At 46.8% G+C, this 17239-nt stretch overlaps 2 protein-coding genes across 3 annotated transcripts; one reads left to right on the top strand and one right to left on the bottom strand.

The window, feature by feature from the left end:
* Positions 1–174: 174 nt before the first annotated feature.
* Positions 175–9759, bottom strand: abce1 (ATP-binding cassette, sub-family E (OABP), member 1). The gene is made up of 18 exons (XM_066673325.1): positions 9600–9759; positions 8107–8272; positions 7927–8012; positions 7592–7689; positions 7291–7408; positions 6787–6924; positions 5936–6005; positions 5717–5813; positions 4973–5062; positions 4231–4352; positions 3878–4099; positions 3628–3687; positions 3473–3531; positions 2162–2272; positions 1931–2073; positions 1657–1779; positions 1436–1547; positions 175–727 (listed from the first exon to the last, which is right to left on the bottom strand). Exons 2-18 carry the CDS (start codon positions 8207–8209, stop codon positions 680–682), a joined length of 1800 nt encoding a protein of 599 aa, XP_066529422.1. The 5' UTR covers positions 8210–8272; positions 9600–9759; the 3' UTR covers positions 175–679.
* Positions 9383–14099, top strand: anapc10 (anaphase promoting complex subunit 10). 2 transcript variants are annotated; one of them, XM_066673368.1, is made up of 6 exons: positions 9383–9695; positions 11436–11587; positions 12851–12985; positions 13096–13186; positions 13300–13420; positions 13617–14099. In XM_066673368.1, the coding sequence occupies exons 3-6, from the start codon at positions 12871–12873 to the stop codon at positions 13845–13847; spliced, it is 558 nt and encodes a 185-aa protein (XP_066529465.1). In that variant the 5' UTR covers positions 9383–9695; positions 11436–11587; positions 12851–12870; the 3' UTR covers positions 13848–14099. The 2 variants fall into 2 exon arrangements, with proteins under 2 accessions (XP_066529465.1, XP_066529464.1); XM_066673367.1 differs by having other exon boundaries at positions 9383–9705.
* The last annotated feature ends 3140 nt before the right edge of the window (positions 14100–17239 follow it).

Here is a 17239-nt window from a genome sequence, read left to right as displayed (position 1 = left end):
CGTATAAAACGGAACATACCGAGGGGTTTTTCCTCCCTCTGAGACTAAGTTAATTGACCCCCTCAGACACCTGTCCGTGTTCTGCTTTAATTTAGAGGTAGCTTTTAAATTTAAACTGGATTAGTTAAATTATTTAAACACACACACACACGAGTGTGTGACAGCACCGTCAGCTCCCGGTGAACTTAAAAACCACGAACAAACTCTGAACTCATAACAAACGGCCTGTTTAATCTGATGTATCACAGGGTAGGATTAAAACATCTCCTTCAAAATATACAGTTGGCCTATGTCTCTTTCTCTTTTTCACACACACTCTTCGCTGTAGCACTGAGCCCCCTTTAAAATAACCACAACCCTCTGAACAACCACTCGCTTAATAATCAGCCCCCTCCAAACCCGAGGCTCTTCAGGTCCCGTTTATCGACTCTAAGACCTCCTCTGCCTCACGCTCTTCCTCTTCTGCTGGTGGGGGGCAGTGGGGTAAAGAGGGTGGGGTAGAGGAGGGTGGTTCTGTGCTATTTTAATTGGACCCACTGATGCAGAAGTGCCGATGGAAACTGCCCCACTGCTTCATCTTCGTGGATGACGGGTCGCACTGGGAGAGCTGTGGCCTGAGGAACTGTGTGTGTGTTTTTATTTATTCATTTATTTACTATTCTCTTTGTGATTGGACCCTTCAGTCGTCCAGGAAGAAGTAGTTGCCGCTCTTCTTCTGTTCCACGTCCTGAGGGAGAGAAAGAGAAAGAGATGAGACGATACACGATACTCCACAAGGTGCTCTTCCACCGCTTGTTCTCTACCCGACTTAAGTTTCGTAAAATTACGCTGTGGTCTTTTGAAGAGGTTCAAACGCTCCTCGGATCGGTGGCCGATGAAAGAATCCAGCGAGAGCTGGACGCTGCAACAAGGAAGGAACAAACTCTACTGATCTGTCTGAACTGATGACGGAGCTGTGTTCAGTCCCAAACAACAACGCGCCAATACACCATGAGTAAACACCGCTTAACGTTACCCCCGCTGTTGTCCAGTAAAGTCCAGTAGAGTAGGGGCCATGCAGTGGAAAAGCACCATTAAAGCTACACTACTTATTTCAAACTTTAGACATGTCTTGATCCAGCTCCTAAAACGTCCTCAGGATCTGGTCTTGGTCTCACAGCGGTGCCTCACATTTCTGCTCTTGATTGTCTAAGAGACCCACTGGATCAGAACCGGCAGCAGGAAGAATGACCACAATATGCTCCATCTGTCTTTTAAACACTCACTTTCCTGCACCAACTTAAGTTATTCTGGATTAGGACACGCTGTCCTCGCTCTCACGTACCTCCCGCTCTCTCTCACGCAGAAAGATACTCCTGCATTTCCAGGAGGTGGACCGTCGGGACCGTGGCTGGGGGACATTTTAGCAATTGGACCTCAGTGAGTGTGTGTTTACCTTTATGGAGTTGAGTTTGTTTATCCTTGGTCTGAAGTTGTTGGGGTCTCTCCTGAACGTGATCTCCAGCTGCGCCAGGAACTTGTTCATGCCAGCCAGCAGGGTCTGGGGCCTGTAACACACACACACACACACACACACACACACACACACACACAGAGTTTAGAACAAAGCTTGTACAACAGAGTCAGTGGGTGGCAGAGAACAGCAGCGTATCTTACGTGTTGGCGCCCGTGGTTTTGGAGGGAATGCCGTCAAACACAATGACCCGGTCGGCCAGGTACGTGGCCATGATGAAGTCGTGCTCCACCACGAAGGCGGTTTTCTTCGCATGGAGGATGAATCTACAGAGAAAGAGGCAAAGCTTTGTCAAAGCGGAGAGTGAACACGGAACAGAGGCTGAATAAGGTCCTTCAGACACTGATCCAGGATCAGTTTCTTGTGCCCAATCCCATTTCACCCCCCACCACCAGCGCTGAGCCCCAGGCGTGTTACCGTTTGATGACCCTCGCAGCCATGAGACGCTGCTCTGAGTCCAGGTAGGCCGACGGCTCGTCGATCAGATACACATCGGCCGGTTTCCCCAAACACAGAGCCAGCGCAACACGCTGCAGCTCGCCTCCGGACAGATTCTGGACCTACACACACACACAGAGGGTAAACACACAGTGAAACAGCAGTAAACCAGTGTGTGTGTATTCTCTGCTAGTTTCCATTGACACTCACGTCCTGATCGATGATGCTCTCGATCTGCATGGGCTTCATGACATCGGTGACAAACTGCGGGTGTGTGTACGCGTCTCTGATCTTGTCATGCAGCAAGGCGCGGACGCTGCCCTAAAACACCACACAGAGAGAGAGAGAGAGAGAGAGAGAGAGAGAGAGAGAAACCTTAAATTCTCAGTGTTTCAGGAGCACAGAAGCCATGGCCTAGAGAAGTGTGTGTGTGTGTGTGTGTACTCTGATAGGTTAAAAGCAGAGGCACAATTTTGTTGAACAGCACTGCACTGACGATAAAAGCATGTTCATGAAAACATCAAATAAAGTAAATAATAAACAGATTTAACCCTTTACATGTTGTTAAAGTGACTCGGTTAAAATAGACCCACTGTACACAAAGAAAAGTATGCAGTACAAAACAGTCATTTCTTCCTCAAAATTTGATTGTAGAGGTTTATAAAAAATAAAATAAATAGAGCATTAAATGAAATAACAGTAAAATAAACAACACGCCACTTATAAATCTGCAGCTACACACTTCTTTAACAGGGTTCTTTACTCAAGGCAGTGGTTCTGTTGAGAACCATAAAAATGATGAAACGATTCTTCAGAGAGAGGGAGAGAGAGAGAGAGAATATGAATGTTATGTTTCTTCCAGAGAGCACCCTTTAAGAACGGGTCTAGACTGGAAGCTGGAATAAAGCAGGGCTCTGGACGTCCAGCAGCTTGTTACAGCGGCTTGTTTTGTTTTTTCTAATTCGATTCCTTCTGTTTTGCCATGAAATGAGAGCTTTTTCCAGCATGGGCTGCCTGCTCCTAGAGGATCCTAAGTTTAAAACCCTCAGCTTTCTCATTTATAAGCGAATGGAACCGAACGGTTCTGATTTCTGGATTTTTAGGGGTTGTTCTGTGCCTTTCCTTTTTTTTTCCTCCTCTACCTTCAAGCATGACTCATTTGATGTTTGTTTCATTTTACTGTGAGTATTTTTTTTTAGTTTTTAGGTGCTGCTCAACAGCGCCCCCTCTGGGAGTTTAGCTGTAAAGTCTCTCTACCTGCTCGTGCTCCCATGTCCTTGGCGAACTCATGGTGTAAAACTGAAACGCAAACGCAATCCAGAAGACACCGTGCTGAATTACAGCGGCAGAACCTTTACTGGTGCCTTACACAAAAGGCTCTATACAGAACCATATACATTCCCCTGAGGTACCGTCTGAGGAAGCACCTCATCAGGTGAAATGTTCTCAACAGAACCACAGCCTTTACTGAAGAACCCTCCAGGAACAGAGGTCCGCTCCCTGAAAATAAGTCAGACTCACTTTAAACTTGGGGCTGATCTTCTGAGGTTTGTAGCTGACGTTCAGAATCGGGACTTCACCTGAAAAACACACACACACACACACAGAGCCACGTCAGCAATGCTGGACGAGGGTCTCCAGGCTGTGGCACACTGAGTCTTCTCTCTGAGCCCTACCTCCTTCATCAGGTTTAAGACCCCCTGCCAGCATTCTGATAAAGGTGGTCTTTCCAGTTCCTGCAGAGAAGAAAACAAGGCGTCCTTTAATTCAGTGATCTTCTAATACCTCCCTCTCACTCAAACACACACACTATCTCCCTCTCATACTCTAACACACATTCTCTGACTCTCTCACACAGAAACTATATCTCAATCTCTCTCTGTCTCTCACACACACCCCTCCCCGATGTCTCTCTCTCTCTCTCACCGTTCTCTCCGAGCATGACCATGATCTCCGAGTCTGTGAACTCCCCCTCTGTGATGCTGAGGGTGAAGTCCCCCATGCGTTTGGTCATGTTGGGGTACTGGTAACGGCACATCTTCTTCACCTCCTCTTCTGCCGCCGTCTCCGCCACCTTAAACACCAGGGAGGTCTCTCGGAAGCGCAGGTTTTCCGTGGGGACATATCCGTCCAGGAAGATGTTAATACCTAAAGGAGAGGGAATAACTCAGAGCTTTAAACCCGGCCTGACTTTTAACTACTTTTTTTTTTCAATCCGAACACATCCAGGAAACCCGTACACGGCGTACGAGGGCCTCATGTCTCATCTCGTCTGTTACCTTCTCGGACGCTGAAGGGCATTGTGACCACTCCGTAGGCACTGGGCACTCCGTACAGACAGCAGATAAAGTCAGACAGATAATCCAGCACGCTCAGATCGTGCTCTACCACAATGATATACCTGGGAGAGAAGTTAAGGAGATATTAGTACATTAAAAAGGCACCTAGAGACTAAAATATTCACGTGGTTACATCTACCAAAGGAGTCACCAGCCTTCAACTTAAAGTAACAGTAGGTAGTATTTTCACCCTAAATTTACAGCTTCAAATTCTCTGTGATGCTCCACTGAGCTGTAACAGGGAGAACAGAGTCTCTGTCTTTGCTACTCTGGGCTCAGCACCACATAAACTGCACTATGTAACTTTCGGAGGAGGGGAGGAAACCACCACCTCATTCATTATCAATTTTAGGACAGTGCTGTAAAAGTGAATTACTCTCTGAAACACTAATGGAAGCCCAGGAGTGTTACTTTAAAGATGCAGGCGTTGAGTGCACTGAGTGTGCATGTGACAAACAGCACCACCTTGTGGTACACATCTTTAAGTCAATACGTCCCATGAATAAGGTTTCTATGAGAGAGAGAGAGAGAGGCTTTAGCAAACCTAATGTTCAGGGACAAGAAAGCGGTGTTCCTTCATTCCCATTGACCCCACGTTTGCAGCTGGTCCTGGACCTTCAGGCCACGGCGGCCCAGATGTGCGTGTGCAGATGTGTGTTTAACAGCTGTGTCTGCTACTGACCTGTCAGGGGAGATGAGGGACCTGATGGTGATGGCAGCTCTCAGTCTCTGCTTCACATCGAGGTAACTGGACGGCTCATCAAACATGAAACTGCACGGGGAGAGGTGTGTTTATTTACATAAGTATAAACAGCTCATTTAATATTTAACCACATCTTCTGGTCAAAGCCCAGTGTCTGAATATTCTCCATAACCTATTTTCCACTGCTACAATGTCATTGCTCTTTAAAAGGTGTGTAACTGCAGTATCTCACTGTTATTTAATCATGATATCAGTGGCGGAAAATGGTCTTAAAAATGACAATAACATCGTTTATCACGATTATTTCTGGGACAATATATCGACCTCAAGAAACAGCCACAGTGACAGACCTAAGAGCAGCCGAACAAGGCTCGGGAGGAAAGGACACTAAAGGAAAGTGCACATTTTATAATTCAGATTAGAGTGCATTCTTTTCGTATGTGACATCTTGTTGTTAAATGAGAATACTAAACCAGTGCATTTCAACAGCCACGCATGAGTTTACAAGAGAATCAGCATCATTTACAGCCCACTAGCATCTCCTCAAACTTCAGGAGCTCTGGGGTGGTGCCCAATCTCACCTCCCTGTCCTGATTTCACCTCCCCTGGTGTCACGGGAGCTTGGGTGAGATTGGGCACCACCCCATGGCCGTCACTGCGTCGAGAGACCGATAACCATCTGTTTCATGTCTAGTGCACATTAAAATAAGTAAAATGACTGACATGTCTGCTCTCTGGATGCAAACAACTGCGCAGGCGAATCTCTGCAGCTCTCCTCCGGAGAGGTCCCCCACGTTACGGTCCCGCAGGTGCAGTAAATCTGACAAAACCACAACAGACACAGAGTAAACCTCTCCCCCATCCTCACAGCTCCTCCATCTGCTCTGAGGATCAGTTGTTATTGCATTTCTCTCGATATGAAACTTAAACCTTGGTGCGTACCTAGCTGCTCACAAACTTGCTCCTCTGTCTTAGTGTCGTCCTTTCTGCTCAGGATGGCTCCTACAGACCCCTGCAGGCAGAACAGAGAATTACAGCTCATCAGCAGCAGGACACTATCGACATCGGACTCCTTCACTGCGAAGTGCTCAACAGAAAATGTATAAAACACTTGTTACCCATTTTCTCCTCTGTTTTGCCTCGGGGTGGAAGGCTCAGTTCTTGTTGGGACAGAGGAGTGGGGTGAAGTGTGAGAGCGACTTTGCCTTTCAAACTGAGACTTTTCAGAGTCTTGTAGCGACCAAAGAAATCCACAGACATCAGCATGTATTCCATATCTTTGTAGTCAGCCTTAAATATAAAGTTCCACCTTAAATGGCGATGCAAGATTTAACATGGAACTGGAAGGCTTAAATAAGGATCTGTAAATAAGAATCTGAATAAGAAGTGTGAGGAGAGGGGGATAATATTAGACTGCTCCTCTGATATCACTGCAGACTGGTGCAGAGCTGCTACAGAGCGGCGCTAGTCGCCTGGGAATGAAGCGCTGCTCTGTTTTACTTGTGTTCTGAGGAAGTATCAGGGTGTTGAAGGGTCGTACCGTGTCGTAGGGGGAGATTTAACCACTGCACGCTCTAACTCAGCTCCAAGGGGCCAGAGGACACTCCAAAACAAGGAGGTAAAGGGGAAAATAGGAAATGGGTTTGGACCTAAAAAGTTTTCCCTGCTTACATGTGCTGTTCTGTGGATCTAATTTGTGTGAACTTGTATCTGCAGCAAGGAAAGAGCTTGTGAAATCCTGCGCCAAGTTGCAAATCTAGATTCCGGTGAGCAGTTATCCACATGGTCTTTACCTGCACGGTTTTGGGGATCTGGTCGACATACTGCGGCTTGACAATGGCCTTCAGGTCGTCTTCCAGGATCTTAGTGAAGTAATTCTGCAGCTCTGAACCTCTGAAGTAAGCCAGAATCTCCTGCCAATCTGGAGGAGCCTAAAAAAAACAACCAAGAAAAAAATTAAAAAATAAACAGAATTACTTTAAAAAAACAGGAACAGGTCTTTCCCAAAGCAGTTTTATGGAATTAACCTTAAGATAAAGAGAACCGAGTGAAAACGGCTAAAACACAGAGCTTCTGCTCCTCGCTCCTCACTGCTGTGCGCTCGGGGTCCGGGTGAACAGAGAGCGGCTCATTATCATTTAAAGAAACAGGTGCTGAAAGCGGGCGTTCTGAACAGGGCTGTTTACACAGGGGGAGAACACTGCTGTGGGGTTAGCTTTGTTCCACTGCGGAGAAGGGTTATGTCACTCCAGAACTACACTCCTACTGCGGGTGTCGTGCAGGGTTCTGAGACTCACGTCATATTTGCCAAGGTTGGGCTTCTGTTTTCCTGCCAGAATTTTCAAAGCAGTGGACTTTCCGATTCCGTTTGTGCCGACCAGCCCCAACACTTCTCCTGGACGTGGAATGGGCAACCTGCCAGGTTACACACACACACACACACACACACACTATAAAACCTGACCGGAACCAGAGATCCAGTCTAATCTTGGGTTATATTTACTTTTCAGTGAAGCAGCTCTGCTCCAGTTTGGTGTGTAGTTCAGGACTAGGTTTAATTTGACTGTAGGCTTTATAATTATGCGCATATGTAAATACCTATGCAGTTTAAAGGAATTAGCGCAGTATCTGTGTGTGGTCTCCTTCTCCAGGTTGCTCGGCAGGTTTACAATCGACAAAGCGCCGAAAGGACATTTCTGGAAGGAGAGAAGGGGAAAAATCAGTGCGTTTACTGAAATAAAATGGATCATTCACAAACTGTTACAACCTTGTTATGATAACGTCATTCATTGTATCATTAAGCCTCTTTGTTATATGCATGGGTCAGCACTAAAACGTTTTAGAGACAAGTTTAGAATACATTTCTGGTCAAGTAACACCGACACCTCTGTAAGAAACATCCCTAAAGACCCTACCTCCAACCCTAAACTTACCTTGATGCAGATACCGCAGCCTATACACAGAGACTCAGAGATCCACACGATCTTACTCTGTGGTGTGACTTCAATACACAGCTTGCCTGAGGACAAGGGACGAGAAGAGACATTTTAATTAAAGGCACACAGAAGCGAAGAGTACGCTCTGCCTTTTCACGGTGTAGAAGATCCTCTTACCCATGCGCACCACGGGACAGCTTTTCTTACACTCCTGTCGGCATTTCTTAGGTTTGCACTTGTCGTGGTTCACAATCGCGATCCTGGTGTTCTTGTCAGCCATCGCGCTGGTAATTCTCCGCCGAGAGAACTCCGAGAGGTCAGAAACGTGGAGCTGTACGCCTCACTGAGAGAGGGAGAGAAAGACAACCTTTAGTTATAATCATTGGGTATCTGATAAACAATTTAACATCCCTTTAATTAAAGGTGTTGTATCGGCTCTGACTGCCGGTTCTAACTCTGGTGACGCGTCTGCGTCCGAGGCTCTAAGCCCTGGGTGAGTAAGACCGCCCCACTTTGATCACCATCTCTCTGCTCATCGTACTCAAAACAGGTTTCTGTGGGCTGATGTAACAGATCTGGGCAGTCTGCCTTCTCCTCTGGTGTATTAAGCTGTCCAATGGGGTTGTGTCAGCACTGGTTCAAAAAGAAGTGGTGGATCAGCCTCACATCTCGAGTGTGATCGGGGCAGAAATGCACTTGTGCAAAAACAAATGTTATTAAAATGACGTACTGAAGTATTTTAGTAAAGTACTCCAGAGGTACAAACTCCTCGCCCACAGGGGCCGACCAACCAGCTCTGGACAACAAAGTCCTGCAGGGTCAGCGGGGTCGACCGGGGCTGAATGGAGTGAATAAAGCAGCTGAGTGGGCCATAACTGGGAGCCCACCGCACACATGACTCAGCAAACATCTGGAAAACCCCTGGGTCAGTTACATCAGCATCTGTCTGAGGAAGGTCCTCCTGTCATCCACTCAGAAGAGAGAGAGAGAGAGAGAGAGAGAGAGAGAGAGAGAGACTTCACACTACATGATGATGGAAGGGAAAAGAAAGGCAGCAGAAGGAGAAAGGGATGAAGAGAAGGAACTAAGAGGCAAAAGAAGAAATATAGATGTGTAGATAAAGAGAAACAGAGAATAGATAGATACACAGCTGTAGAGGGATGAAAAAAGTTAATAGATAAAGGTAGTAAGTAAATAAAGAAATAATACTACAGACAGACAGAGATTGATGAGAAGAGGATGAAGGTAAAGAAAGGTAGAAAAGGCCGTCTATATTGGTGTTACCCTATTATGGACGTTGGAATGGGGAATGACGCAGGTGCCACATTAAAAACGTCCCCATTCCATTCCACCTTAAATGGCAGGCGCCAGAGCGCAGCTGAATCTCATTTAAGGTGGAACGGGAAATTATAATAAGAAGCGAGCTCATTTTTGGCCAGAGGATTCTCGCCTCCTCAGTGAACCAGCTGTCCTGATCTAACACACACACCCAGCGGGTCTGGACACACAAAAAAGCCCGGAACGAGGGTAAAGCCCTAGTTTAAATGCCGGTGAACGGCGGGGAGGCCGCCTCCATGTGCCCATGAGAGGGGCAGATGCACCGGAGATTAACTTGAGAAAAAAATTGAATTTCTCTACGAGCAGGGCGGACGGAGATAGAGCACACTCACCGAGCAGCCTGTCCGCGGCGTGCTGGTCCCTGCGGTCCTGAAGAAGGCGAAGGGGAGCGGGGGAGAATGGGGAGAATCTCCGCGCTGAGGACCCAGGTGCCGCGCTGTAAGATGGCGCCACAACCCGCTGCGTCACACGTTCCACGCAATCCGCCAGCGACCACATTCAGGCCCGTCGTCAGAGCGCGACGTTCGTTGCTAAGCAACAACTTTATTATTATTATTATTATTATTATTATTATTATTATTATTACTGAAGTCCTAACACAGACTCAGAAGGAGTTCGGTTTGAGTTCATTAATTTAGTGTTCAACGTATTCTTTCAGTCATCTTTAATTCATTCATCTCTTGTAACTGATTCATCTTGTGAAGGGTTGTAGGAAAGCAGGAACACACCCTGGACCATCACAGGGCACCAGATGCTCACCTAGTCATTCACACAATCACACTTGTGGACAACTTCACACATTCACCCACTCACTCACACGTTCACACCTGTGGACAATTTTACCCACTTCACTCACACAGTGAGTTTCCCCCAGTCACTCACACACAGTCACCTACTAATGGGAGTTTGGACTGTAGGACGAAACCGGAGTATCTGGAGGAAACCCACGCAGACACAGGGAGAACACACCACACTCCTCACAGACAGTCACCCGGAGGAAACCCACGCAGACACAGGGAGAACACACCACACTCCTCACAGACAGTCACCCGGAGGAAACCCACGCAGACACAGGGAGAACACACCACACTCCTCACAGACAGTCACCCGGAGGAAACCCACGCAGACACAGAGAGAACACACCACACTCCTCACAGACATTCACCCGGAGGAAACCCACGCAGACACAGGGAGAACACACCACACTCCTCACAGACAGTCACCCGGAGGAAACCCACGCAGACACAGGGAGAACACACCACACTCCTCACAGACAGTCACCCGGAGGAAACCCACGCAGACACAGGGAGAACACACCACACTCCTCACAGACAGTCACCCGGAGGAAACCCACGCAGACACAGGGAGAACACACCACACTCCTCACAGACAGTCACCCGGAGGAAACCCACGCAGACACAGGGAGAACACACCACACTCCTCACAGACAGTCACCCGGAGGAAACCCACGCAGACACAGGGAGAACACACCACACTCCTCACAGACAGGCACCCGGAGGAAACCCACGCAGACACAGGGAGAACACACCACACTCCTCACAGACAGGCACCCGAAGGAAACCCACGCAGACACAGGGAGAACACACCACACTCCTCACAGACAGGCACCCGGAGGAAACCCACGCAGACACAGGGAGAACACACCACACTCCTCACAGATAGTCACCCGGAGGAAACCCACGCAGACACAGGGAGAACACACCACACTCCTCACAGATAGTCACCCGGAGGAAACCCACGCAGACACAGGGAGAACACACCACACTCCTCACAGCGAAATAGCACTGCAACTGAAATACTGTACACACCAATGGCGTTGTATCACCATCCACCATGTGGTGTCGCTGCTGCACAGCTCTGCGTAATAACAGCTTCTGTATACTGCTTATTTTCAGTTTATTTTAATTGTTGTATTACTGTGTCTTAAAATGATAGTTAGATTTTTTTATACTTGTTTATTTTTACTACTGCTGATGTTTTTTTTCTGTTAGACACAGATGCTTGGTTCCACTGAGTCAGTTAGTTTTTCGAAAACACTAAAGATTCACACCAAACCAAACCCCGCTCATTCTAGATCACATTCTTTAAACATTGAAAGTGTAACTGTGCAGACATTTTGATTAACCCTTTAAATTATTTGCATTCAGCGTCGGGAGGGAAAACGCATGTGACGTCATCATCGCGCGCGGACCCGCGAAACGGGGCTGACCGGGAGAGAGAGAAACAGCTGAAATATTAAAACCAGGCTTTAATTCATTCTCTACAAATGTCCAGAAAGTGGGATTCGGGTTAAAACCAGGTAAGAGCGAGCACCTCCACAGACACACAGCGGGGCGAGGCAACGGCCCTTTAACGCTGTTTTAAACTCGACTTAGAGACAGAGACCATCATTTAAATCAAATCAGTTTTAAGTGAAAACAACCAAGAAACAGTAGAGTTACTGACACTCCTCGTATTTCTGATATATCTGACACGAGAGGGCGATTAAACACTGCGTCTCAACACATACACGTTATGTATAGTATTATAAACACTTTAGTATTATATATAAATTAGATAAATGATGCACATATTCATTTAAAATGTCAGGTAAATGTATATTCCGTGTTTATAACTCCAGCTGTAAATACTGTGTATATTTAACACATTACACATACTTCTAAAGGTGTGTGTTCTATCTACATTTATAATGTTTATTTATGTTATATTACAGTGTATAAGCTATATTCTGGCACAATAATGTGTAGAAATGTTAGATGGAATCTGAGATTTAAAAAGCTGTTAATTTGGTCAAAAATGCACATAAAAAAACACTAGTATCAGAATAAAATCCAATATTCCTCTCTCTCTGTGTGTGTGTGTGTGAGTGTTGGTTTTAATGCTTTCCACATCTCTCCTGGTGACAGTCCAGTGTAATATGAGGTTATATTCCACTCACACATTCACTCACAAACTCACACCTGTGGACACTTTCGAGAAGTCAGCTCACCTACCAACGTGTCGGAGGACAGCAGACCACCTGGAGGACACCCACGTAGACACAGGGAGAACACGCCTGTTAGGGTGTGTCCTTGCCTGGCACCCAGTGATTCTGAGTAGGCTCAGTGACCCACCGTGACCCTGAACTGGATAAGCGGTTACTGACAATGAAAGAATGAATGAATAATCTTAGGAGCCTAAGACGTTTACACAGTACTTAGAAAAACAGGACTCTCAGATGTGTTAATAGTCTTAAATGTATTTAACGACAAGGGCTTTAAACGACTAAGTCTTTCCAGTGTAGCCTCTGAAACAACTCGACTCTCTTTTGTAAACACACGTCTTGCCTGCAACACACTCCAAAAAAGTTGGGATGGGGACCATCCAGACTGTTAGTAGCGAAAGGTGCAAAAGCCAGCATCTCTCATGGTACGTGGGGGTCATCAATCAAGGTGACGTTGTTTCTCGGGAAGTCCATGGTTATTTCAGCTGGACAATGCTAGGCCTCTGTGCTACAACAGTGTGGCTTTGAAGGTGACCTAGGTTTAAATGTCCTTTATTTATTTATTTTTTTGTCTTGCAGCTTTTATTTCTGAGGTTACTATGGCAACCGCTGCCAAAACGCCACCTGGCGCTGACCCGAAGCAGCTGGAACGGACCGGGACTGTTCGGGAGATTGGCGCTCAGGCCGTGTGGTCACTCTCCTCCTGCAAACCTGGTGTGTGTGAGAGAGCTGGGCTTCACAGTTTTGCACTTCTTTCTAAAGTTTGTCGTTCTTTCTAAGTCCACTTCTCCGTTCCTTCATTTTCGTTTTCCGTCTCTCTGTAGGTTTTGGGGTCGATCAGCTGAGGGACGACAATCTGGAGACCTACTGGCAGTCTGACGGCTCTCAGCCTCATCTAGTCAACATCCAGTTCAGGTAGAACATCCTTTATCATTTTTCCAAATCTGTATTTGTCACGTTTTTTTCCTTGACTGTTTTTAGTTTTAGTGGTTTAACGTTGACGTCTGTGTCCTCCGTGTCTGTGTCAGGAGGAAGACCACAGTGAAGATGCTCTGCATTTACGCCGACTACAAGTCAGACGAGAGCTACACTCCCAGCAAGATCTCAGTCAGAGTGGGCAACAACTTCCACAACCTTCTGGAGATCCGGGTAAGAGCTGCTAGTTCCTTTTAAAAGATAATGAGCTGCTCGCTGTTCACCCCGACCCTGAGCACACAGCAGCACGGTGCTTGTTTTTAGCCTTTTTTTTTCTCTGTTTTTACTCAGTGCTCTTATTTCTTCACATTTGTTGTGTCTTTTTTGGATTGTGGAATCTCTAATGTGTGTGTGTTGTCTGTGAGAACAGCAGCTGGAGATGGTGGAGCCCAGTGGCTGGATCCACATCCCTCTTCTGGACCTGGTCAACAACCCCATTCGAACGTTCATGATCCAGATCGCGGTGCTGGCCAACCATCAGAACGGACGGGACACGCACATGCGGCAAATTAAAGTCTACACCCCTGTGGAGGAGAGCTCCATCGGCAAATTCCCACGATGCACCACAGTTGACTTCATGATGTACCGCACTATCAGGTGACCGCAGCTGCCCTCCAAAAGGCACTCAACCTTAATGTTAAGGTTCACTATAGGGGGCCTGTAAAAGGCGGTCCTGCGTCCTCTGCACTGAGGGGATTCCTTCATGCGAATCTTTTTGGTTCTCCTTGTTTTGGATGATCTCTGACTGAGAAATTAATCCAGTGCCAAATACCTTTGGCTTATTATTGTTCATAACTTTTCCTGTGACCTTGTTGTTGTTGTTGTTTTAAAATGAGTACAGACTTGAAATATTGTACAGATATTAAAGATTTATGAAACAAACTGGTGTTTGTGTTTGTTTTTGAAGCTACCAGGACATAGCAGGGCCTGGTTTGTCCATCAGAGGGAGGCACAACGTTAAATGATTAATGTTTTACATTTATCACAAGGTTTCACATTAATGCTGCATCCTATTTACCTCAGATTTCACACCAGAGCGGACCACGCTCCAGTTACACATTCAGAAAACCCTATGCCCTAGGCTTTCATTGTTAGCTTGCTCCCGGTTAGCATTGTTAGCGGTTACCACTCGATAACAGTTCATTATGCAATAATTTCCAAACACCAAAGGAAGGCATCCACGTACAGACATAGGACTGTACGCTGTGTACGACGGACTTAATGAGGCACAAATACATTGTCACATTATAACACCACAGCTGTTGTGTGGGCAGCCATTTTAGGGTGTTTTCACACCTGCATTTTGGTCCTGTTAAATTTCACCCTAGTGTGGTTTGTTTGTGCGGCTGTGAACACAGTAGCCCCTTGAGAGGAGGTGGTCTTGGTCTGGTCCCAGACGAACACTGGTGCAGTGTGTTTTTGTGGTGAGAATGTGATCTGTCCTCAGTCCGACCCAAACGTCAGGTGAACTCCTCAAGTTTGAGCCAAAAGGCTTCCGTAGCCAGGTGTGCTTTACATTGTGGGACGGTATAGTGCTCAGAAAATTGTCAGAGCTACAGCGGAGCATCTTCCTGTATGAACCTTCTTTCTCCCGCCCCCATACAGGTCTGACCAATGAGCAAAGAGGACGTTCTCACATGGTTTGATGGTTTGTAGTGATGCATTTCGATGCGGTTTGATTAATCAATGTGTGAAAACAAACTAAACTCATGGGGAAGTGCTCCAAGTTTACAATCTCGTGAATTGAATCAGACCAGAGCAAACAAACTACAGGTGTAAAACACCCTTAGATTCTGAATTCTGTTCTGGTGAGGCTAATCTGATTTCCGAGTAAAAAACACAACTTGTGGGAGGGTGTTCTAGTTTAAATATCTTACTTGGAACACCCAAATTTACATGGAATGGAGAAGTACTAATCAAATATTCTCAGACAGAAAACATGCCTGAATACTACGCCTATAAACTCTGTTCATACCATAAACTGTTCATGATTAAAAACGTTATCTATTAAATAAACCACCGTCTCAGTACAAATTAACACACACGGCAGGACAGTCATCTTGACATTAAAATCTAATCAGCGGTTTCATTAGTTGTCGAATTAATTATAAATTGCAGTTCTAACGAGCTCAGACATGTACAGATATATCAACACAAACACTAATAAGACAATATTAAGAACAGGTAATGTCCCAGGGTCCTGGAGGTTGTGGGTTCGAGCCATGCTCCGGGTGACTATCTGTGAGGAGTGTGGTGTGTTCTCCCTGTGTCTGCGTGGGTTTCCTCCAGGTGACTCTCTGTGAGGAGTGTGGTGTGTTCTCCCTGTGTCTGCGTGAGTTTCCTCCGGGTGACTGTCTGTGAGGAGTGTGGTGTGTTCTCCCTGTGTCTGCGTGGGTTTCCTCCGGGTGACTGTCTGTGAGGAGTGTGGTGTGTTCTCCCTGTGTCTGCGTGGGTTTCCTCCAGATGACTCTCTGTGAGGAGTGTGGTGTGTTCTCCCTGTGTCTGCGTGGGTTTCCTCCGGGTGACTGTCTGTGAGGAGTGTGGTGTGTTCTCCCTGTGTCTGCGTGGGTTTCCTTCGGGTGACTGTCTGTGAGGAGTGTGGTGTGTTCTCCCTGTGTCTGTGTGGGCTTCCTCCGGGTGACTGTCTGTGAGGAGTGTGGTGTGTTCTCTCTGTGTCTGCGTGGGTTTCCTCCGGGTGACTGTCTGTGAGGAGTGTGGTGTGTTCTCCCTGTGTCTGCGTAGGTTTCCTCCGGGTGACTGTCTGTGAGGAGTGTGGTGTGTTCTCCCTGTGTCTGCGTGGGTTTCCTCCGGGTGACTATCTGTGAGGAGTGTGGTGTGTTCTCCCTGTGTCTGCGTGGGTTTCCTCCGGGTGACTGTCTGTGAGGAGTGTGGTCTGTTCTTCCTGTGTCTGCGTGGGTTTCCTCCCGGTGACTGTCTGTGAGGAGTGTGCTGTGTTCTCCCTGTGTCTGTGTGGGTTTCCTCCGGGTGACTCTCTGTGAGGAGTGTGGTGTGTTCTCCCTGTGTCTGCGTGGGTTTCCTCCGGGTGACTGTCTGTGAGGAGTGTGGTGTGTTCTCCCTGTGTCTGCGTGGGTTTCCTTCGGGTGACTGTCTGTGAGGAGTGTGGTGTGTTCTCCCTGTGTCTGCGTGGGTTTCCTTCGGGTGACTGTCTGTGAGGAGTGTGGTGTGTTCTCCCTGTGTCTGCGTGGGTTTCCTCCAGGTGACTGTCTGTGAGGAGTGTGGTGTGTTCTCTCTGTGTCTGCGTGGGTTTCCTCTAGGTGACTGTCTGCGAAGAGTGTGGTGTGTTCTCCCTGTGTCTGCGTGGGTTTCCTCCAGGTGACTGTCTGTGAGGAGTGTGTTGTGTTCTTCCTGAGTTTTCGTGGGTTTCCTCCGGGTGCTCCGGATTCCTCCCATGCTCCAAAAACACACATTTGTAGGTGGATTAGTGACTCAAAGTGTCGGTAGGTGTGAGTGTGAGCTTCGCGCCCAGCGATTCCCGGGTAGGCTCTGGACCCACCACGACCCTGAACTTAATGAATGAATATACAATTGTCATTTTGCAGAGAAAGGAAGAACCTTCAATGTAAGTGAATGTAAAATAATTGAAAGTAATTTTGGAGAATTTCTAATGTGTTGTAATGATGTAGTAAACTAAACATCTACAAAATGGAGATGCATCTTTTTCTATGGACAGTTACAATATATAGATACCCACCACAGAGGCTACATTTCTAAGACCACATGCTCAATGTAGGACACACACACACACACACACACACACACACACATGTTTTCATACACTCATTGGGTGTGTTTTAGAGAGACTGGGTGAGTGTGTAAAGCCCTGTGATGCAACTATTCAGGGTGTGTTCCTGCCTTGTGTTGTAGCCTCTCTACTGGGTGGATGCTACATGTTGGTGGCTTTTGAGGTGACTCCCTCGTTTTCTAAATAATGTAAAGTGTCTAGAAAAGCTCTGTGTTATTTTGACACTCTGT

Source organism: Hoplias malabaricus, chromosome 5 (assembly GCF_029633855.1).
Source record: "Hoplias malabaricus isolate fHopMal1 chromosome 5, fHopMal1.hap1, whole genome shotgun sequence".
Classification (NCBI taxonomy): Eukaryota; Metazoa; Chordata; class Actinopteri; order Characiformes; family Erythrinidae; genus Hoplias; species Hoplias malabaricus.
This window is presented reverse-complemented; position numbering and strand designations above follow the sequence as displayed.